Source organism: Patella vulgata, chromosome 4, assembly GCF_932274485.2.
Source record: "Patella vulgata chromosome 4, xgPatVulg1.2, whole genome shotgun sequence".
In the NCBI taxonomy this organism is placed as follows: domain Eukaryota; kingdom Metazoa; phylum Mollusca; class Gastropoda; family Patellidae; genus Patella; species Patella vulgata.
Window position 1 is genome coordinate 5,237,273 of NC_065882.2, and position 25,254 is coordinate 5,262,526.

General features: G+C 38.5%; 1 protein-coding gene across 9 annotated transcripts in view; it reads right to left on the reverse strand.

Moving 5' to 3' along the window:
* Window positions 1–23,891, reverse strand: part of LOC126817389 (probable serine/threonine-protein kinase ifkC) — a 40,858-nt gene extending 16,967 nt beyond the window's left edge. Inside the window, exons 1-4 of one of the 9 annotated variants that reach the window (XM_050544350.2) lie at window positions 23,739–23,882; window positions 10,469–10,507; window positions 7,399–7,513; window positions 2,595–2,786 (exon numbers count right to left, since the gene is read on the reverse strand). In XM_050544350.2, coding sequence (XP_050400307.1) covers window positions 2,595–2,786; window positions 7,399–7,470 — 264 coding nt within the window. In that variant the 5' untranslated portion in view covers window positions 7,471–7,513; window positions 10,469–10,507; window positions 23,739–23,882. Of the gene's footprint in view, window positions 1–2,594; window positions 2,787–7,398; window positions 7,514–8,799; window positions 8,884–10,468; window positions 10,508–23,373; window positions 23,430–23,529; window positions 23,679–23,738 lie in introns of those variants that run through there. The other 8 variants (XM_050544349.2, XM_050544351.2, XM_050544352.2 and 5 more) reach the window with 8 other exon arrangements.
* Window positions 23,892–25,254: the final 1,363 nt, after the last annotated feature.

Below are 25,254 nucleotides of genomic sequence, written 5' to 3' on the forward strand. Positions count from 1 at the left end.
GTATCATCAATTAATTGAAATATTGTAAAATAGTGCAATTTGTTGACCATAATAAAGATTGGGACATATTATTCAGTTACAACAAGAGAGGTATTGAGCCTTTAATTCTGCTTCCATTAAATATCATATGTTTTTATATAGTCGGGGTGTGGGTGTGTGTGTGTGAGTGTGGGGGGGGGGGGTGCATGGTCGAATGGATAGCGTGACAAGGAGTAGGGTCGCCTGTCGGGGTGTGTGTGTGTGGGGGGGGGGGGGGGTGCATGGCCGAATGGTTAGCGTGACAAGGAGTAGGGTTGCATGTCCATCCTCGTGGATTTTCTCGGGTTCCTACAGTTTCCTCCCACTGCTAAAGACCACTACGCGCATACGAATTACTGAAATAAAATTGAACCATATGTTTGTCCCGAAATGACCTGGTTTGGGTCGAGTGGACGTGACATCCCCCCTCTCTCTTTCTCTATCTCTCTCTCTCTATCTCTCTCTCTCTCTCTCTCTCTCGTTTCTGTGTGTATGAAAGATGTAAAATGGATTAGAACCACATGACAAAATACTATACACATTTTGAAAATGGCTCACTGAAACTCAATAATATAGTGTGGAGTCATTTATAATTCATTAATATTTATTTTATGTAACACACGTGCAGTAAAAAAAAATGTCACAGTGAAAAACAAGGGTTAAATGTAAGCAATATAATACCTGCTTTCCATGTACGCGTTTCCGCGCGCGATTTTCTTTTTTTTTATATTTTTCTATTTCCATGTGTACAGACCAATCACTGAAAAATTTAGGGAATCCCAAGTAAATGACGTGTCATAAGAGAGGATTTCTCTTTACAACATGTAGCCTGACATTGTTTACGTTCAGTCGACGCCTTTTTGTAATAACTTGGTCACGCATGAGTAAACTTCACGCAAGAAAACACGCCGAAGAAAAGCTACGAAAAAGTCGCTGATATATGGAAACGGTCCCAGAACATTTGCAGTAAACCGACTTTGTGGTCGGCGGAAACGCGTACATGGAAACGGGCCTAACTTATAATATATTAGAATATATTTTATGTAACAAACGTGTAGTAAAATGGGTAATCTATAATATTAGAACATATTTTATGTAACACACGTGCAGTAATATGGGTAAAAATAGTATGCATGTTGAAAAATAAAATATGATAATGGTCAGTTATCCGCGACTACTCTTTCCATACAAGGGAGCCTTCATAAATACATTTTACACTAGACAGGGTATGGAAGCCCGACCTGTACTAACACCTCATACTGTTTCCTAATCCTATTTAATTGGAAGATGTATGCAGTTGTCAGAAAGAACAGCCTAACTAAACCAAGCTTTTGAACACCATATATTTCACTAGATCGATAGAACTAAGACGGCGGACAAGGGGCAGATAACTTGAACACCATATATTGCACTAGATCGATAGAACTAAGACGGCGGACAAGGGGCAGATAACTTGAACACCATATATTGCACTAGATCGATAGAACTAAGACGGTGGACAAAGGGCAGATAACTTGAACACCATATATTGCACTAGATCGCTAGAACCAAGACGGCGGACAAAGGGCAGATAACTTGAACACCATATATTGCACTAGATCACTAGAACCAAGACGGCGGACAAAGGGCAGATAACTTGAACACCATATACTGCACTAGATCGATAGATTCAAGAAGGCGGACAAAGGGCAGATAACTCCACATTATATATCAACTTAAATGCTGAAAGAAAAACCGAGTGATAAAAGTATAGTCAATAAACAAAATGTTGGGTTATATTTGAAGTAAAAGTAGATATGATATATGTCTAGTAAATCAATTAAACAATTTAAATGGAATAGATAATACGTTTCGTAATATGGGTAGTTATATCGGGTAAATTGGGGAACATATTTCAGAGCTGCTAAAAAAAATTGGAAAACAGAACAACATATAACAGTGAAATTAGAGAGGTTTAGAAATTAACGAGTTCCAATCTACCTAATAGATTCCCACTGTCATGCGATGCGTCACGATAGGATTGTTCCTATTTAGTCCACGATCTGGTACGTTCAGATATGTACGGGTACGTATCGATACGATCAACACGATTGCTACGACTGACATCAATATATGATAAGACCTGAAAGAATCACCAAGATTAAAACCACGAATCGTGATAGTGGTAACTTAGCATTATCAGAAGCCATCTTGATAGTGGAAACTTAGCATTAAGTGTTGATCAAAGTAGAACTTGAGACATCAAGAAGGGTTTATCAATATTTTGATACTCACAAAGTCTATACAATAAATGGACTAGAACTACTGCAGTTTATCGAACAATCTCGGGAACTATTACCATTATTTAATATAGAAGTGTTGATATGAATTATGAATAGAAAAGTCGTCTAAAACTACCACAAAAAGTAGTACAAGTGTTTAAACATCCGTTCTGAATAGACAAGTCGTCTAAAACTACTTTCAAAGTTGTCGCAAAAAAAAAAGAAATCGTCGTTGTGAAATTTACCAAACCTCTCTGGACAACATTTAGAACACGGTAGTGGGTGGTAATAGATGAAAATGGCTGACTATATTACCGAATTTAAAGCGACAGATGTTTTACTGGAAGTGGGTGTTTGCCAAGCCGCTGATTCACTGATAATCAAACTCACTTTATCCCCCTCCTCAATCTCCTCACCCCCCTCTTGTTCAGGGAAATATGGCGGTGAGTTCTCGTCACGTGTTTCCGGTTCATTACTGGGTGATTGTAATGGCATTGACCCAAATTCCTTTGGAGCAGCAGAATAAAGAAAGAAGACAAAAGTTAAATCTATGGTTATTATTCTACACAAAAAAAATAATATTGAATATCCTGGCCTATTTTACATACACAAAAAAAAATATTGAATATCCCTGTCTATTGAATGAATCGCTAAATGGGAGGTCGTTGGCCGCGAAAGATCATCACCATATTTCGGCGTGATTTCCCATGTCAGTGGCGCAGAACGGAGGGCCTGGTAATGACAGCTGTCTAGTTGTTGGGATGTATACATTGGCGTGCACGTAAAAGATCCCTTGGCCGTTGGAATTTTATATAACAGTAGGCCATAGTACCGCTGCCCGGGCAAACTTTCCCCCATAGCACACTGTATGGCGTATGCCCGTCTTTATTAGCCCAGTCGGAGTAGAACAGTAGGACGTTAATCCCTATTTCATAATATGACAAATCGCAATCTCCCTTCATGTCCAGGTGATTTTTTTGAGTAAACTTTGGGCTAAAAAGAATTTAAAATACCACGATATAGAAAACTTGAAATTGAAATGAAATGGGGTTTAACGTCCCATTGTTCTGCTCCGACTGGGCTACTGAAGACGGGCATACGCCATACAGTGTGCTATGTAGTATGAGGGCAATTATGCCCGGACAACGGTACTATACGGATTAAAATATGTAGCAGATGTGGCTTTTGGTTCAGAGCTAAACTACATTCTGGAATTTCAACTTTGGCCCAACAAAAATACACAAATCGTATTCTCATTAATTTAAAAAAATTTTTTAAAAAATAAATACGAGAAGCCACTGGCCATTCCACAGTGGATATTTATACAGACGATGTGATAAATGATAAGGCCAGCTCAATTTTTCGTCAAGGGTCACGAGATGTAAACAGGGTTAGGGTTGGGTTAGGGTTAGGGTTAGGGCTAGAGCTAATCCCAGTCTTAACCCTAACCTTGGATCTAACCCTAGCACTTACCCTAATCCTAACCTACAATCTCGCAATCTGATTAAAACAACGATCCTATTTCGTTTCGTTTTTATAGTCCAAAATTTTGTTTTACTTGTCTTTACTACACGAGGATGATTGGCGTGTTCTGAACAGTGTGAGGTAATAGCTAATGAAACGGTCTGTTACAACGAGCCTGTTTTGCACGGAATTGTGGGTAATCCACTAGTAACATCAATGCTGATTGGTTAATCAAATGTCTCGCGTCAAAAACCGCTCGTATGACCTCTGACGTGACCTATCGCAACAACCGGTCAGATCTTCATGTAGTGTAGGCCATCGAAAGTAAAAAAAAAAAGAAACGAAATATAGATCTGTATTTTAACCAGATTGACAATCTCGCCAACAATCACGTGTCCTAACCTTATTTACATCTCAGGGACCTTGACAAACGTTGCGCTGGCCTTATCAAATAGATTTAGCCTTCCATAGTGGGTATATATATATACTATTCAAAAAAAGTAGGGGATATTTGATTTTGGGGGCATAATACTAAAATATGCAAATGACTACGAAAAAAGTCACTATAGAACCTAACAGAAGAAACATTTCCAGTTACATGTGACGCCCAAACGCACCAATAGCTACCGCATGGAATGCAGGTGATGCTTGGGATCATCATGGGGGTCCAACCCAAGATTTGCACGACTCTGACTTTGAATGTTACAGTCATTGTGGCATTGAATTCCAGGGTGGAAACATCAGTTTAATTGTTTTAGTGACCAGAAAACAAATTTTGATATGCGTCGGCTTACCCAAAATGAAAGGCTACGTGCCCTTGGCATGCAACATATCGGCACAACACAGGCGGTTGTGGCGCGGACGATGAATGTTTCTCAGTCTGTCATAAGCAGGCTATGGTCCAGATACCGTGATACACAATCTGTACAGGACAGACCACGCTCAGGTCGACCAAGGGCGACAACTCAAGCCCAGGATCGATTTATCCGTACCTTGGCCTTGAGAAATCGTGTCATCACAGCAAATCAGATCAGCGCTCGTCTTCAAACAGACACTGGTGTGAGAGTGAGTGGCCAGACGATTCGGAATCGACTGCATAGGGGTCACCTTCGCGCCCGACGTCCTCGCGTGATCCCTTGTTTGAGAGATCATCACATTCAGGCAAGACGTCGTTGGTGTAGGGATCGTCAACACTGGGATAATCGACGCTGGAGCAATGTGATGTTTTCAGATGAGTCAAGGTTCACTGTTGATTTTTTGGACAGACGTAGGAGGGTGTGGAGTCGTCGAAACGAGCGCTTCCAAGACGTTAACGTCATCAGACATGATCGATTTGGGGGTGGTTCTGTTATGGTGTGGGGAGGCATCACTGTTGCTGAAAGAACGGCTTTACATGTTGTTGCAGGGCGTGTTACAGGCCAGTACTACCGGGACAACATCTTGGCAGTCCATGTTATGCCGTTCGCACGACGTCATGGCCGCCGTTTCATCTTCCAGGATGACAACGCAAGATGTCACAGGGCCAGGATCGTTACAGGTTACCTCCAACAACAGAGCATCACCACATTACCTTGGCCAGCACTGAGTCCCGACCTCTCCCCCATCGAGCATGTCTGGGACATGCTTGGACAGAGGTTACGTCAACGTCAACAACGTCCTGCCAATGTCCAAGAACTTGCTGCTGCGTTGCAACAGGAATGGGACAATCTGGACCAAAATGACCTTAGACGTCTCATTAGGAGTATGCCACGTCGGATCAATGCTTGTTTGGCAAACAGAGGAGGATTTACCCGTTACTGACTTGGTTGTGATGCTGTGGTAACTTTGCTGTTTGACCCCGGGTATCATTTTACCCTTATAATGGTCAGTCTGTGCCTTACTTAGTCTAACGATCATTTGGAATAAATCGATGAATGTGAACTTCATTTCATTTTGTCATTTGTTTCTTCGTCAGTTTCATTAGGTGACTTTAATAACACTTAAAAATCAAATATCCCCTACTTTTTTTGAATAGTATATATACGATATGTTTATCAACTTCCGGTGAATCTGTAGATGGTTAGATCAATATGTATGATATATCTATGTTAATGTCTTGGGAAACATGAAATAACAGGGATATTCAACATGTTCATAATTTATTAATTACATATCTAACACCCACATGCAATATGTGCAGAGATAAGAAAAATAACCCGTGAATTTCTCATCAATCGTTAATTTCATTATATCATATAATCATTAATTGGCATGAATTGAAATGGGGTATAACGCCTAATTTTTCTGCACAACGCTTGTACGTGGCAAGGAGTAGGGTCGCCTGTCCAGCCTCGTGGGTTTTCTTCGGTTTCCTTATACAGCTAAAGTCCCATAAGGACCAGCGAATTATAGAAATGTTAGTACCGAATTGATCTAGTTTGTGTCGAGTGCTCTCTTTTTCTGCACCAAACCGGCCATGTAGTGTGCTGTTAGGGACATTTTGTTCGGACGAGTACACAGTACCGCCTCGTGTTTTTGGCCCTATCCGAATGACTAAATGATGTGTCTTGCTCGATCTGTAGTCCTGCTGGCTAAATGGGTAAGACGCTGGCTCGCTAGTCTACAGGTCGCGGGTCCGATTTCCCGCGTGGTTTCTCCTTATCAGTGGTGCAGGACGGAGGGCCAGACTCGGACAGCTGTCTAGTCGTTCGGATGGCACGAAAAACCGAGGTCTCGTGTATACATTGGCGTGCACGTAAACGATTCCTTGGCAGTTGGGATTCAATTTAAAAGTAGTCCATAGTGCCGCTGCCTGGGCAAAATGTCCCTCGTACCACACTGGATGGCGTATGCCCGTCTTCATTAAACTAGTCGCAGCAGTACAGTAGGACGTTAAACCCCATTTCATTTCATTTCCATAGTCCTGCACAACTGGAACGCGGAAGCAGGCTGCGAAATCCCGAGAAACTTCTCGGTCAACACCGCGTTGAAATCAATGATCTCCTGGGTAGTGGGTTATCACTGTACCCACCCTGGCTCCTAATTGGTGAGTCGAAAGATAATATCAGTTTCACAAAATGACAGCTTAGGACTCATGGAAGATTATTGTTTTTTGCAAACTAAATAAGTTGCCTCATTAAATAAAGTTTTTATTATTATTATTCCATTGCATCAACAATCCACCATAATAAATACAACAGTCCTTAAATCTAATTCATAATAAAACAACTACGATGTTCGAACCTGTACCGTCTTACATTTAATATGTTTAATAATCGCCATCTTCTCGAATCAATCTGATTACAATACAGATCTACATTTCGTTTCGTTTTTTATACTTTCGATGGCCTACACTACATGAAGATCTGACCGGTTGTAGTAAAAGGTTGCATCAGTGGTCGTACGATTAATCAATCAGCGCTGACGTTTGTAGTGGTTTACCCACAGATCCGTGCATCGCACGCCAAGAAGTCGACGTAACAGATGGTTTCATTGACTAATCCCTCACGTCATCCAGAACGCGGATTATATAACAACTCTTCCAGATCCTAGTGTAGTACAGACAGATAAAACGAAATTTTGAACTATAAAAAAAAACGAAACGAAATGGGATCTGTGTTTTAATCAGATTACTCTCGAATCATGAATTTATTTGCAGGTATATTTACATAGTTACCTGTTTTGATTCTTTTCTCTCCTGGTCAGGTGACGCTTGACCTTCGGTAGGTGTCGACGAGCCACAGCCCATTACTTCCGGTTTGATTTACATCCGGTTATTCCATTATGGTGAACTGTTGAGAAAGAGTGAAATAGATACGATGAAAATTGTGCTGTAATTAAACCCTCTCGGTGAGCTGCACTCTGTTAATGTCGCAAACAAAGTGATTTTTAATACGAAGTTGTCAAGGAAATAATCTCATCGATTTGCATCTTCCCAGCATTGTAACCTTGATGTCTTTGGGATCTATAGACTTTTGTTCGTCCATTAATTTATATTGATATAATAATACTATATATTTAGAAACCTACTTTATTGTGTTGTTTGTATACATTTAGAAACCACAATTACAGAAGCAAAGTGGTGACATTGATCTGCTAAACACAAAACATATGCAAATAATAACCTACAACAATAGCCTAAAACAATAGTCTACAATAATAGCCTAAAACAATAGTCTACAATAATAGCCTACAACTATAGACTAAAACAATAGTCTACAATAATAGCCTACAACTATAGACTTAAACAATAGTCTACAATAATAGCCTACAACTATAGACTAAAACAATAGTCTACAACAATAGCCTACAACTATAGACTAAAACAATAGTCTACAATAAAAGCCTACAACAATAGCCTAAAACAATAGTCTACAATAATAGCCTACAACAAGCCTAAAACAATAGTCTACAATAATAGCCTAAAACTATAGACTATAACAATAATCTACAATAATAGCCTACAACTATAGACTAAAACAATAGTCTACAATAATAGCCTACAACTCTAGACTAAAACAATGGTCTACAATAATAGCCTACAACAATAGCCTAAAACTATAGACTAAAACAATAATCTACAATAATAGCCTACAACTATAGACTAAAACAATGGTCTACAATAATAGCCTACAAGAACACTTGATAGCTGCAATTCGAAACCACCGACTGGCAGGCATTAACGTCACACCCGTCCGGGCAAAATATCACTATGCATACCCGTCGTCATTAGCACGGTTAATACGAAATGAAATGAAATGGGGTTTAACGTCCTACTGTTCTGCTCCGAACTGGGCCATTGAAGACATGCACATGCGATACCGTGTGCTATGAGGGAAATTTTGCCCGGGCAGCGGCACTACGGCCTAATCTTTTATCGAATTCAAACTTTCAAGGGATCTTTACGTGCAAGCCAATGGTTTTTCGTCCCATCCGAACGACTAGACAAATGACATTGCCAGGTCCGCCACCCTGCACCACTGACATGGGGAAATCATGTCGAAAAATCCCGATGAACTTTCTCGGCCGATACAGGGATCGAACACAAGACCTCCAGGCAAGCAAGCGAGCGTCTTACCCACTTAGCCACCGTGGATTCCTTCCATTTAAGATCAATATAGCTATCAATCTTGTTCTTTTGTTTTGTTGTTTTAAACCAAGTCTAGAAATGGGGTATTGAGTTACTTTAACAAGTTTTAAAACAAATCCATACTTTAATTCACAAGTAGTACTGAAGCGAGTTAAAGTAGATTTCAAGATCAATATAACTATGCTGGTATTGTTCTTTAACCATGTCTATAGATTTACAGGAATTGGTGGAACTTGTTTAAATATAGATACTTTATCAACTACGCCTAGTTATCAAACAATAATAAAATGATTAAACATCCCATGCCCTCGCACATGGAGTATGATTACGTGGATATATACAATGTCTACCACTCGGCAGACCTCAGCAGATTCCAGTACCCTACATCTACCCACGGCTGTATGACTAGACGAAGTATCCCATTGGAACTACTTTCAAGTTCCCTGATTAACAACGGCGTTGCCTATGACGACGCCTTTGAAGAATGTTTTATCATACAAAGCTTTCAAAGTCTGAAGCTGTTTTTCTTTCAAATTTACCCGATTTTCTTCAAACAAGGACAACTTTGCGCTGAAAATAATTCTACACACGCTTCGAACGACCCAATTTTGATAACTTCTTTTTAAAAGCGGCAAGTTTTCCTAATAAGTAAACTGGTGCCGCATCGCAATTGTATAGGCGTAGGTACATATCACTTACCGTCATACAGCCGACGCTAGATGTAGGGTAACGGAATCTGCCGAGGTTTGTCGAGTGCAATGTTTACGTTGTTGTCAAGTAACATCCAAATGGGAGTCATGGTGGCTCTGTGAGCCATAAACGTATTTTAGAGCATGGGACGAATAAACGAGGCTCCGTGTACACGTTAGTGAGCAAGTAAAAGAACCCTTTACAGTTGGAATTAGATGGAGAGCATGCGCAAACGCCAAAATCCAAGCAAATGCCACTGCATGGCTGCCCATCTTCATTATCCCGGTTGATGCATAAATGTAGGACGGTAAACCCCATTTCATTTCCAAATCAAATAAAGGTGCTATATTACTCAATAGTAAGTGTAGCGTGACCTGTTGCTCAATCCCATTCGTTCATGAATTGTGTAAATCGGAAGGTGGGGGGAGGGGGGCACTACACGCAAAACAAAACCGACGAGTATAAAAAATCCCGAACATGCACATACGTTTACATAGGCATGGGATATAATCGAATTTTACCTTAACAATAAAAGTAAATTTGTATTACGAATTTTCAATTTCCCATTTCGTTTCGTTTTTATAGTTCAAAATTTCATTTTACCTGTTTTTACTACACTAGGATCTAGAAGAGTTGTTATCATTGACGTGTTCTGAATAGTGTGAGGTAATAGCCAATGAAACGGTCTGTTACGGCGAGCTTGTTTTGCACGGCACTGTGGGTAATCTACTAGTAACATCAATGCTTATTGGTTAATCAAAAGTCTGACGTTATAGGGTCAAAAGCTGCTCGTATGTAGTGTACGTCATCGAAAGTATAAAAAACGAAACGAAATATAGATCTGTATTTTAATTAGATTGAGGAATTTTAGCATTAACAAACAGGTAGCTTAAACATGCATTATGACGTCACATTAATAATGACGTCATTGTAATAATCATAATTAAACATACATTATTATACATACATTATTATAAATCTGCCTATTGCAGGTCTTTCTTTAGACCTGGAATGTTAAATAAATTATTAATTAGACATTAATTAACTTATCCAGACCACAATCAACTATCGATGGCATCGCTAGCCTGGGATATTTACTGGATTAGGTTCCGATCTGCTGCTCTACGCCAATTCATGATTACATCAAGAAATGGATAATCGAGACTATGTATTTTTTATCGTACCGACTTTAGTAATGATAATCGAGGCTAGGCCCAAAACTCAATTGCTAAATTCTCGGTTCAGAGTGGATCAATTTGACTGACATTTTCAGCATATTCCCTTTACATTATCTAGTTTGTAGCTTTTTATCTAATCTTCCATAATGGCCCTTTAATTCAAAAAACATTAAATTTAATCGTATTTAATTTGTCCCAATAACACATCAAATCAATATAAACAATCATAGTTATTACTTTTCGTTCGACTGCGCGCAAACAAACCTTGTACATGCATTGTTTTGCACGACGAACAACATATTTTGTCTGAACTTTAGAATTGTTTTTATGATTCAGTTATTGAATTGTGCATGCTTTGTTTTGCACGAAGAACAAGGGATTTTATTTGAACGTAGGAAATTTTTTTTATGATTTGGTTATTGAGTTATTAGATTTGCACTGAATCTTTCACAGACAAAAAAATATATTATGACATTGGTTAAGTAATGAAAAATCAACGAACAAAAGAATATTGTGTCCGACGTGGGTTTTGGTCGATAAGTAAACTAAACGCATGTAGATCGATGTTTATAGCACGTTGGAGATATTATAGGGCAGCCAGGTACAGAAGTAGAACTAGAGTGCACGCCATCGGTTGGGATTAGGTACTACAGAACGGGGCCGTTGAATGGTTATTAACATCATAATTATTGGGCATCATATAACCCAATCGACACGATATTGGCCGGATGGTTAATGTGTGCACGTTAAATCATAAGGTCTGTCATTGAGTCAAGTGGCGTGGTTTCGATTTTCCGCTTGCACGTGACAAGGGTAGGGTTGCCTGTCAAACCTCGTGGGTTAACTCCGTGTCCTTCAGTTACTTCCCAGTGCTAAAGATCCCTATGCGCAAGCGAATTATGTTAGTTCCGAAATGACCTAGTTTCGTTTGTGTCGAGTGGACGTTAATCTCTCTCTCTCTCTCTCTCTCTCTCTGGAGTCATAGAATTTCTTAATCGCTCCTCTATATCCATCCAAATCTGAGAGAGAGAGAAATGGGGTTTAACGTCCACTCGACACAAACTAGGTCATTTCGGGACTAACGTATGGTTTAATTTTATTTCAATATTTCGCTTGCGCATAGGGATCTTTAGCAGTGGGAGGAAACCGGAGGACCCGGAGAAAACCCACGAGGTTGGACAGGCGACCCTACTCCTTGTCACGTACAACCGAGGATTCGAAACCACGCCAGTCGACTCAATGACAGACTTTATGATACAGCACGCGCACGCTAAGCATTCAGCCATCCAACCCCCACCATCCAAATCTACGGCTAGACTAGCCGGTCACGAACGTCTCGCATTTCTGCTACGTTTTCTGGGAGACACTTTACTGCGATATCATCTTAATTGGAAGCGGATGTTAAGCCCGAGATCAAGTTAATAGTATGATGCGGGACATTGCTTAGTGGGGCAAGGATTGGGTCGAAATGTTCAGGGTGGTCTTTGAATGATTACGATAAGATACCACCGCACTTTCACCCTAACATTAGAACATAGCCTCATTTTTCTTCCAATCAGATACCTTTAAAATGACCATGTGACACTGTTCTATTTCATGAAGAATGAAGTTATCTTAAGTACTTGCCATTGGCTGTAGAAAACCCCACCCACAGCTCAGGTCATGGTATGTGATCGCTAATTGGGATTAACACAGTAAGCTAACTACACGGTCTGCTGATTTAGGGTGAGCTAAATAAAGGATAAAGACAACAACATTTAATATAATTTAATTGTGGTTATATCTTAATATTTACAATATAATTTACATGCATTATATTTCAACCGTTACAGTTTTATCTTTTTTTCGCAAAACTACTTTATTTACACAATCTGGAATTATTATTTCGAGAGTGTTATTAGCACTTGAAGGCACATCTTGGTTTACGCAAGTTTTCAACTTCTTAATTTCCTGAATTTCGTCATTATCTTCTTGTGTACCGGTAGTTTTAATGTCATTTATTTCAGGCCGCCCCAAAGACTTGCTAACACTATCTTTAATAGAAAATAACTCTCTTTGGTATTTCTGGACAGCGTTGCTTCTATGGGCACTCCTTGACGTCACAGCCTTATCCGAAAAACCATCATTGTACAAAGTTGTGCAACAAGTTACCCGACCAGAGTGGTTTGATATTGTTCGACCCTCAATACTAAGTCCAGCTTGTTGATAAAATTTTTTAAACATTTGAGAAAGTTTATTAAAAGTTATATTGGCAGCACTAAACCTGGGATGTTGACTTTCATCAGTTACGGTTGTGGTCAGTGGTTTTTTATATAGAAATCCTTTACGGGGAATAAGCGATAGATAATAATCATACATTTTCACCAAACAACGCTCATTATCTGGCTGTTCATAGTGTTCAATTGGTGTAATTGTCACATTTTTTCGTTTTAATCCACCTTGCGAGTTTTTTTGTATCCTAGGAGTGAATCTTATAAATTTTCTCTTGTTTTTTTGATCAGTCAAAATTTCAAATTGTTCAGCTTCAACACACTTATGTTGCTCCATACCTCTAAATGCAAAGGCTTTTCCATTATAGAAAAATATCGCGTTACTCAGTCCTTCTGCTGTGTTCATAGAAAAAACACCCTTATCCCACATTACTTTTTCCTCTTCTGGAAGCACTGGTTCACATGATTTTACTTTTGTTCCAAATCCAAGAGATGTCAGTCGTTTCATTTCGGAATCCAATATTTTGCGGAATGTACTAAATTTCTCATCATCATCTCTCAAAATATGCACATTATTTCTGTTACAATCATTTTTGATATACCTTTGTAATCCCGAAACAATTTGAACAAGAGTGTTTGGTGGATAATTTGTCGCATCTTTACGCCTTATCTCAACAATAAATCTTTGCAGCCAAAATTGTAATTCTTCATCATTTAATGTATTAATGTCCGTAGGAATTAATTTTCCTTTCTCAAAATATGTCTCTGGCTTAGAGTTCCTATTATCAACCCAGTCCTTCCATAAATTTAACGCCCATTTGTTGTTGTTTCTGGTCTTGATTGGAACTGAACATTTTTGTATATTTTCTAAATCTGCCTGCTTCACAGGACTAGAAAAACGTCCTTTATTATCACGAGTCACACATGGCATATCCACTAGTTGTTGCGTTGGAATATCCATCACTTGCGATAGGCTAATTAGATCATCATCTGATGGAAACGATGCCCAGTCGACAGCAAAATCTGGCACATCCATATTGAAGTACATTTACTATAGTGACTATAAAATTACTACTGAATGAATGAAGGAACATAATAAGATTAAAGTTGTACTCATTAACGATCAAAAGTTACTTGTAATCACTTGTAATCACCTTTAATCTCTTAATCTCATGACTTATACAGGTGACATTGAATGACTCCACCCAATTGTCAATCACTCTATGACCACACCTACAAATTATTCAACTTTAACAAATTTCATATTTCAATTAGTTTTCCCCAAATATTTTATGAAATATAAATAATACAAATATCATACTATATTTTGTATAAGTTTTGAAAGTAGAGATCATGTTCTAAGTGAGTTAGAACCCATATAGAAAATTCTTCATGGTTTAGAAAGGGCTACTAAACCATGAAGAATTTTCTATATGGGTTCTAACTCTTACTAAGAAAACCCACAGCTGACCCAATCTCTATACTTTCCCATTCTTGTGGCCACGCAACTTTATTTCCGACAATTTATCATTTGGTGTGCCAACGTTATTACAAAATGTTCAGTAGTAAGAAGAACATTTCTATATTAAAGTCGCATGTGCTGTCCCCCCCCACAAAGATGCATACACTGCATCGTGCCCGACAACTTCTACTTGTTGAATTTTAGACTAACATTTTCTTTTAAATTTCATTGAAATTTTTCTCGCCTAAAACAATTTTTATTCCCAACGATTTAAAACACAGATTTCTTTTTTGCAGTTTAAAATTTCATTTTACTTGTCTTCACTACACCAGGTGGAGGCCATCGAAATTGTACAGAAACGAAACTAATTATAGATCTTTAACACGTGACACGATTTATAATTATATGGAATACAAGTTACTCAGAGAGAGAGAAAAAGAGAAATGGGGTTTTACGTTCTGGACTAACATATGGGTCAATTTTATTTTATTAATTTGCTTGCGCGTAGGGGTCTTTAGCACTTATGTCACAGAAGCTAAGTGGGTAAGACGCTGGCTCGCTGGCCTGGAGGTCGGGTGTTTGATCCCTGCATTGGCCAAGAAAGATCATCTGGATTTTCTGACGTAGTTTCCCCTTGTCAGTGGTGCAGGATGGAGGACCTGACAAAGATAGTTGTCTAGTCGTTCGGATGGGACGAAAAATCGAGGTCCCGTGTCTACATTAACATGCACGTAAAAGATCCCTTTGCAGTTGGAATTATATATAAGAGTAGGCCATAGTGTCCCTGCCCGGGCAAAATGTCCCTCGATAGCACACGGCATGGCGTATGCCCATCTTCGTTAGCCCAATCGCAGCAGAACAGTAGGACGTTTAACTCCATTTCATTTCACTTATGTCACAGAGTTCATACACAAATTATTGGATTCATATTGAAAAAATCTAATAATATTACAAACAAAAGACCTTTTAAAGAGATATTTTTCACACAATCAAACTAGTTTAATTGCATACTAGGGTATGAATAATATTTATCTAACATTTTAAAAGGATGGCAAACAACGTAATGATACGAAACTGTTGTTCTGGTGCAAATAATGCTTCCATTCGGAATAACGCCTAGTAACCGAAACAATACATTTACTCTTCTCCCAGTGAACAGCCATGTGAACTATAATGTAATAACTTATGCATGTTACTATTAGAAACCGTGGGGAGGTTGGTTTTGCCTTAAAGCAATTTTAATTTTAAATAAGGTCATTACGGTTCATTGAATATAACTTTTATAGAAACTATAAATAAAGTATGAATCCTGCTAAACAATTGTGGACTAAGAGGTTTAAATAATTAAACTATTAGTATCTTAATAAAAAGGAAAAACAATGGCTAGCCGGGAGTCAAAGTGGTTTAGGGGTTCAGGCACTGTTTAACTAGCCAGGAGGTCAGGTGATGACCGAGAACGTTCCTATTGTCAGTGGTGCTGGACGGAAGGACTGGCATCTAGTCGTTCGGATGAGACGAAAACCCGCGGTCCCATGTAGGGCATACTCATTGGCGTGCACGTAAAACTACAATACAACCTCGACAATTGGAATTAAATTGCTGTCAAGGTAAACTTTCCTTCACAGTACATTGTATGGCGTATGTGTCCCTCTTTATTGTCCCAGTTTGTGCAAATCACAAAACCACCCATTCATTCAATTGTTAACCTCGTGATGAATTGGATACTTTATTTTATAAACGTACCAGACAAAGATGCGGAATGTTTATGAGTTACTAAGGTAAATAAAACTCGCAACCTTTTTACACTTTTAAATAGAACTCAGGATGTCTGATTGACTAAACATGCGTATTAAATCATTAGGCTTGGCATCGATTGAAGTGGTGGTAACACGGCGCCATTATTGTCGAAATGCCATTCTGTTCAATGTGTTTGTCGACCGTTTTTCACAGCAACTTCTCGCGCAATCTTGAACCAATCTGGCTGCATTACATAGGATCTGTGATATAGTTGTGCCTCGTAATATTTCGTATACAGAATTAATTTTTCGTTTTAACAAATTAATATTTCTTTGTAACGAATTAAAATTTGTTATAACGAATTAATATCCCGTTTTAACGAATTAATATTTCGTTATAATTATAACTAATTAATATTCATTTAAACACAATATTTATATAATAGTGGAACCGTGCACTTACGGGTCTGCGTAGAAACCTATTATAAGTTGTATGATACGTTTTTGAAGAACATCAATGTAATTAAAACCAGATGTTATTTCCGTTTTGTTTACCGGCTTTATACAAAGGGTATTATCTACAACTGCGGGGGCAGCATAAAAGACTCATGGAACTTTATAATTAAAATCTTTTCAAGAGATTTCGCGGAAATTGTTAGATTAATGTGCAGTCGACCAATTACAACCACCGCCTAATTAAATACGGCATATAATAAGAAACGCATTAAGACTATGCTAAAGTCGATCAAGGAACAGGAAAATAAAACGGAGCGAAAGGGTGTTATAATATTATTAAATCGCACCCAATGTTATATGCCCGATTGGCTAAATACCAAGTGTAAAAATTAGGTTGATTTGAGTACTTCGATGGACATATCTTTGGAACTCGGCTACTTTAATGAAATTGGTGATTTTTAATCTTAACTTAATCATGGCTTGAAATATTCACGGCGTTATGCTGGTTAATTTGATACAAAATGTGGGTGTAGATGGCAGCGACGAAGCGTGATGGGCGAACATACATACACACACATAATTTGATTTTATTTATAAAGATTTGCTCTACCCATCTCAAAGAGATAAACATCTCCTGCTCCAGAGAGAGACAGAGAGAGAAATTGTGTTTAACGTCCACTCGGCACAAACTACGTCATTTCGGGACTAACATATGGTTAAATTTTATTTCAATAATTCGCTTGCGCGTAGGCGTCTTTAGCAGTGGGAGGAAACCGGGGGACCCGTAGAAAACCCACGAGGTGGGACAGGCGCTCCTGCTCCAGAAAATGTATAAATAACGTTTAGCAAAGTGCACGATAGTTAGGATTTTAAACATCGAGGATAGAAACCCGGTAAAAAATAAATCAAATAAAATAACATGGGGTATAACGTCCTACTTTTCTGCTCCGACCGGGATAATGAAGGCAAGTATACGCCATACAGTATGCTGTGAAGTAAATCATATCGAATTCCAATGTTTTACGTGCATGCCAATGTATACACGGGACCTCATTTTTTTAGGCTATCCGAAGGACTAGACAGCTGTCCTTGTCAGGCAGTCCATCAAGCACCACTGACAAGGGGAAACCACGCCGAAATTTCCGATGAACTTTCTCCGACAACGCAGGCATCGAACACGGGACCTCCAGGTTAGCTAGCCAGCGTCTTACCCACTTAGCCACCGTGGCCCCTATTGTTAACAGACATTATTAGGTATTTGTTCTCCCAAACTCGAAGAGACGTGTAAAAATGACTTGTAGGCTGTTAACCCCCGGGGAAATTACATACTGGCCTAGATACAAAGAGAGAGAGAGAGAGAGAGAGGGGGGGGGGGGTTAACGTCCACTCAACACAAACTGGGTCATTTCGGTACTAAAATATGGTTTAATTTTATTTCAATAATTCGCTTACGCGTAGGGGTCTTCACCAGTGAGAGGAAACCGGAGCACCCGGAGAAAACCTACGAGATTGGACAGGCGACCCTACTCCTTGTCACGTACAACTGGGGAATCGAAACCACGCCAGTTGACTCATTGACAATCCTTATGATACAGCGCGCACGTGCTAAGTAACAACACTTTTAGTTATGTGAATTTCTTTAAACAAGAAATGAAATGAAATGAAATGAAATGCAGTTTAACGTCCTACTGTTCTGCTCCGAACTGGGCTAATGAAGACGGGCATACGCCATACAGTGTGCTATGAGGGAAATTTTGCCCGGACAGCGGCACTATGGCCTACTCTTATATCGAATTCTAACTGTCAATGAATCTTTTACGTGCACGCCAATGTGTACACGGGAGCTCGGTTTTTCGTCCCATCCGAACGACTAGACAGCTGTCCTTGTCAGCCCTCCGTCCTGCTTCTTTAAACAAATGAAAATTGAAATACTAGATACTAGACCTATAGCAGGTTCCGGTGCTAGAAAAACGATAATCTGAGTTGTTACCATGGTGATCGGAATACATGTAAATAAAGTTAAACATCGTTAAAATTTCTTTGTTCAGACTTCAAAGCTTCGCGGCGGGGTTGTCGATCTTGGCATGGATAAATATTTTATTATCCGTTTTATTGCATCCCTTGTGATCTTCTGATCTAGGTTGTTAGGCGGTGTTGGCATGTAAACAATTCAAATCAAAGGGGGTTGATATAATACGGAATTAGTTATCTGATAAATGTCTTTAAAAACATTAATCTTACACAGCTGGAGGCTTTAAAAATTATGAAAGAATGGCAGAAACTTCAATTAACCGAGATACGTTACTAAGTAGAAATGAAATGAAATTGGGGTTAACGTCCTACTGTTCTGCTCCGACTGGGCTAATAAAGACGGGCATACGCCATACAGTGTGCTATGAGGGAAATTTTGCCCGGACAGCGGCACTACGGCCTACTCTTATATCGAATTCCAACCGTCAAGGGATCTTTTACCTTTTACGTGCACGATGTGTACACTGGACCTCGGTTTTTCGTCCCATCCGAACGACCAGACAGCTGTCCCTGTCAGGCCCTCCGTCCTGCATCACTGACAAGGGAGAACCACGCCGGAAAATCTGGACGAACTTTCTCGGCCAATACAGGGATCGAAAACCGGACCTCCAGGCTAGCGAGCCAGCGTCTTACCCACTTAGCCACTGTGATCCCCCGTTACTAAGTAGAAGGTCCGGGTTCGATCACATTATTGGCCGAGAAAGTTTATCGGAATTTTCCAGTGTGGCTTCACCTTGTTAGTGGTGCATTGAATGGAACGATCAACCGAGGTTCCGTGTATACCTTGACGTGTACATTAAAAAAAACCTTGACAGGGCAAACTTTAAGATGTTTAAACCCTATGTTATTCATTCAAACCAAGTGACGCTCTCAAACTACCAAAGAGATGATATGATGTGCAATGGATGCTTGTAATTTTGTTTCTCGGCAATGTCGTTTATTTTTAGGTATTAATAGTTGGCATTATAAACTTATTAAACATACATTATGTAAGATTTAGATAAAGAGCTAGCCATTCTTGCTATAATAGTTCGAAAATAGATAATGTAAAATGAATAATATGAAAATTTCATTCAAATTACTCTATTGCAAGCGAAGATATTAGCCTTTGCTTTGAAGGTTTGACAAGACTGGTTGTTCGACGCTAAGTCTCGCACCTCCTCCATTTTTATCTTAACTCAAAATATGGCTGAACTGTTCTAATCTATTTAATATCGGAGAAATCCAATGCCATCGAGAGTTGATTATGGGCTGGATATGTAAAATAATGTCTTATTAATAATTTAGAAAATATTTAAGGCCTAAAGAAAGACATGCAATAGGCAGATTTAGCTCTTGCACAAGTTACGTTTAAAATTCGCAGCAAAACTATTAAAACAAACTTAATTAATAGATTAACCTAGACATGAACTTACGTTTGTCAATTAAATTATATTCACAGGAGTTAGAAGCGTTGCAACTTTTTGAAAATAATTTTAAATGCATAGAGACGAAATAATCAAAACCTAGAAATAATATTTATGGGGCCTTATTTTAGTCAATAAAACTATATACCCATAGCAACATAGCAATTAGAAAACAGGACAAAAAAAAAATGATTTAAAAATATGATAAAAAAATAAAACATACAAGATTAGTTGTAAAATTATCATTTCTATAAAAAAAAAAAATGATTTTCAATGCACAAGTTAGATAAATATTTTTTTTATTATTATATTGGACTTGAGATTATTGAATATATTATATTAAGACCTCGACTATTATCCTGTGGCTATAATATATCGATTTATTCACCAAGATCTAAAGAAAGACTTTAGTTCGAATGATTATTATTACAAAGATTAAGGACTGGTTATTAACTTTTTCAACGTAAGATATTGGTTTATATTAACGGTGGTGTTACACGCGCTACGTGTACTTTAAAATTTAATTTAAAAGGTATGTGAGAGAGATAGAAAGAGAAATGGGGACTAACATATAGTTCAATTTTCTTTTAATAAATTATGTGCTTGAACGGAGGGGTCTTTAGCAGTAGGAGGAAACCGGAGGACCCGGAGAAAACCCACGAGGTTGGACAGGCCATCATACTCCTGGTCACGTACAACCTGAGAAACGAAACCACGCCAGTTGACTCAATGACAGTTCTTATGATACAGCGCGCTCGCGCTAACCATTCGGCCATCCAACACCCCGCAAAAGGTATGTCATCGATGCATTTGACATTTCCGATAGATTAATTCGAACTATCGCTCCATCCATTTCGCGATAAGTGGTGAAAGGGTGTTGTACACAAGGTAGATTATGCTTAATATTTTCAGACGACTTGATCTAATTTATCATTCTTACAGCTAACGCATTTTTACAGTTCTTTAAAGGGCGCATGGCTCTATTTTTTAAACCTTAAAAAAGGTTCTAAAAGCACATATTAATGTAATATGAATGTATGTAAAGTGATTTATATTCAATTTTCTAATCAATTATGTATTCTACACGTTGTTTAAACTGTTAATTTGTCGTTTGTGAATTAGCCTTTATTAATTACTTCCAAACTGTGTTGTCGGATATGTTTTTATTTATTCATTACAAAATGCCACCGAAACTATAGGGTACACGACTCGTGTACTGATTATTATGTTAATTGTGTCTTAAATATTGGATATTAGGATAACAACATCAATATTGATTGAAATTGGTCAATATTGAATTCTAATTCGTGTTTTTAATTTCGAATATTATAGAAGTTATTATGTTAGAGACTTAGCTCCTTTAAGATATTAAAAAAATCAGGGGATTTCTTGTAGATTATCAACGTCAAGTTTTATTATTGATCCCTAATAAAATGTTATCAGTCCGTTTGCTACCACTTGACACGAACTATTGGTTTTATACCCCGACCTTTGACACGAACTATTTGTTTTATATACGCTGACCTTTGACCTATGAAGTATGAAAACTGATAACAACTGGTCGTGAAGTAACAACAAAGAATGTTGATTTGGTTCTAGTGGCTGTAATGTTATAATCAATCAACGTCTGATAAAAATTCATAAGTTGAGCCCGTCGTCATTAGCCCAAATTGTTTCAATGGCATTTAGTAATTGAACTGGAATATACAGGTGACAATTCTATGGAATACAATTACTGCTTATTACTGAGCGACGTTTCGATTAGGCTTCTCTAGTCATTATCAAGCTAACGTCGACTAGGCTTCTCTAGTCATTAGCAAACATCTAGAGAAGCCTAGTCGAAACGTCGCTCAGTAATAAGCAGTAATTGTATTCCATAGAATTGTCACCTGTTTATTCATTAGCCCATTCGGAGCATAACAGTGGGCTGTTTGATCTATTGAATATGCGTGTTCGCTGTTTGGGGTTAAACGTCTGTTTCCATGGTGGTGATACAGGAGGTGATATGGTAATATTCTATAGTTTGCAATGAAATGAAATGTAATGAAATGTAATGCTGGTTAACGTCCTACTGTTCTGCTTCTATATTGGGCTAATGAAGACGGGCATACGCCATACAGTGTGCTATGGGGAAAATTTGGCCCGGGCAGCGGCACAATGGCCTACTCTTATATCAGGCCCTCTGTATAATAGTTTAAGTAGATTAGGTGTGAGGAGGCGATTCCAAGAGATCACCATGACTAATAATACACAATGAATGAGATATGATGTAAATGGAATGAGATGTGATTTAACGTCCTACTATTCTGCACCGACTGGGCTAATGAAGACGGCTCACAACGGGTGTTCAAATGGAACAAGATTGTGAACTATAACTAGATCTATTAAAATGGGGTTTACTGCTCCAAACGGACCAATACATTTGAAGAAGAGCACACGCCATGCTGTGTGCTCTGGAACACGCGATCGGCATCATGTCCTAACAGAATATCACGTGTAAAAATCCAATGAAATCGATAATTCTATTCTTGATCACATCAACATGGACCACAAATTTACTGTCGACCCTTATAAAAATTTACTAGTCACTTTAAATAATTACTATTGAAACCGGGGGGGGGGGGGGGGTCGGGGGTGGATGGCCGAATGATTAGCACGTGCGCGTTGTATCATACGGCCTATCATTGAGTCATCTGGCGTGCTTTCGATTCCCAGGTAGTACGTGCCAAGACGTAGGGTCGCCTGTCCAACCTCGTGGGTTTTCTCCGGGTCCTCCGGTTCCCCCCCCCCCAATGCTAAAGAGCCTAAGCGCAAGCGAATTATTGAAATAAAATTGAAACCGTATGTTTGTCATGAAATGACCTAGTTTGTGTCGAGTGGACGTTACCCCCCCCCCCCCATCTCTCTCTCTCTCTCCCTCTCTCTCTTTCTCTCTCTCTATATATATAGGTACTTCATAGTGTCATAGACCAAATCTATCCATTATAGAAAACATAAAGATATTTATTCAATTATCGACAGGTACTTCATCGTGTTATAGAAAACACAAAGGTATAATACCTTCATTGTTAGTTTCAATGGACGATAGCATACACGATAATATAGGGGAATAAGTAAAGGACAAACCGAATAAAGTAAATGTTTTTAATGCTTTTTAGTTTTACTACACACGTTGTAAGTTATTTATATTTGGCTAAATCTATTTGTTAAGGCCAGCTCAATTTTTGTCCAGGTCGCTGAGATGTAAAAAGGTTAGAACATGATTGTTGGCGTGATTGTAGGTTGTAAGCATTGAGGTTAGGTCCAGGGTTAGGGATGGGATTAGCACTAGTCCTGTTTACATCTCGTGACCTATGACGAAAAATTGAGCTAGCCTTATCATTTAGCACTAACCGTTATATTTTCTGTGTACGAAACAAACAAGCTTGACTCTACGCCAATATGGGACCCTTTAATGAATTTAACAAACGACGAATAATCACATTTACCAATACAGAACATAAAATAATGGAACGAAATAATAAAATACAAAGCATTAATCAACCTTACCTTCTCTAAAAACATATAATAAAGTCCAAAATTCTTTAAAATCACACCAAAACATGAATTATCAACGTCGTTAAGCCCAAATTCCCACGACTGTTATTTGATAGTTACCTCCAATTCGATCTATCTAATCTAAACAACCAATTCTATATTCCCGCGAATTTGCTCGAGCGTCCTTAGTAACGGTTATTATTGACATATAAATAACTTACATGTGTATGTATATACGATGTTTGGTTTAAACTTCCAACCGAAGTGTTCTATAAGATGTAATAAATCAGTTACACTATATATATAACTTGTTTGGTATAGAAAGTTGGATAAATAAAGCCCCTTATTATAGTGTACAGTTCGAACATGTTGAGTTATTAAAGTTCTTTCTATAGAGAGTCGATTGATTCAATATTAACACACCCCGTCCTATAGTTCTCTGTTCATAGTAACCGATATAACATAGGAAATTGTCTTTATTACATAGCAGACAGGTCTATTGATAGAGGAAAGTCTTTAATAATGATTATAGACACGAGCATACGTTGGTGTACATGTTTTAATACTTAAAATTGATTTAAACTACTGACCTGACATTGTGCCTTTTACCAAGAATGAGACATACAAAAAATATGTCTTTTTACTACATGTAATACATGTTTGGATGAATACCTAATTCATTTTTCGCTAATTTTTTTATTGTTTTTATTTTATTCTTTAAATTTTTGGGGGGTTGGATGGCCGAATGGGTAGCACGTGTGCGTTGTTTCATAAAGCCTGTCATTGAGTCAACTGGCGTGGTTTCGAATCCCCGGTTGTACGTGACAACCTCGTGGGTTTTCTCCGGGTCCTCCGGTTTGACAAGGAGTAGGGTCGCCTGTCCAGCCTCGTGGGTTTTCTCTGGGTCGTCCGGTGTCCTCCTACTGCTAAAGACACCCCTACGCTCAAGCGAATTATTGAAATAAAAATTAAACCATATGTTAGTCCCGCAATGACCTAGTTTTTGTAAGTTCAAGTTAATTATGACATACAAATTGATATCAAAAATGTATACAACTGGGGAATATTTGAGTTTTTGAAAAGCCGAAGCCGTGATGGCTCAGGGAGTAAGGTGCTGGCTCATTAAACAGGAGATCCGCCGTTTGATCCCGGTGTTGACACGAGAAAGTTTCTAGGGCTTTCCCCTTGTTTAGTCATTCGGATCGAACGGAAAGCCAAGTTACACACATGGGTGTGCACGTAAAAGAACCGTTAACAGTTTGAATTCGAAATAAAAGTAGACCGGGTCACAATTGCCCTTATTATACCACACAGTCATGGACGTTAAACCCCATTTTATTTCATTAACTTTATTGAAAGGCTCTAGAGCAGATTGTTTCAGAAGCAAGATAAATAAATTCTCGGTTATTATAAAAAAGAACAACCGGTAACTGATGTTTTTTCGCGTGAATCTCATGAAAAAGAACCCCACCTGTACCATATCAACCCGGGATACACCGTCATGACTGGTCGATGTTATGAGTAAACTAGATTTATTTAGGTCTCATGGACCAGACGGGAATAAATAAAGAGAGTGAGAGAGAGAGAGAGAGAGAGAGAGAGAGAAAGAGAAAGAGAGAGAGAGAGATGGGATATTTTACGTCCACTCGACACAAACTAGGTCATTTTGGCACTAACATATGGTTCAATTCTTTTCAATAATTCCATGCGCGTAGAGGTCTTTAGTAGTTGAAGAAA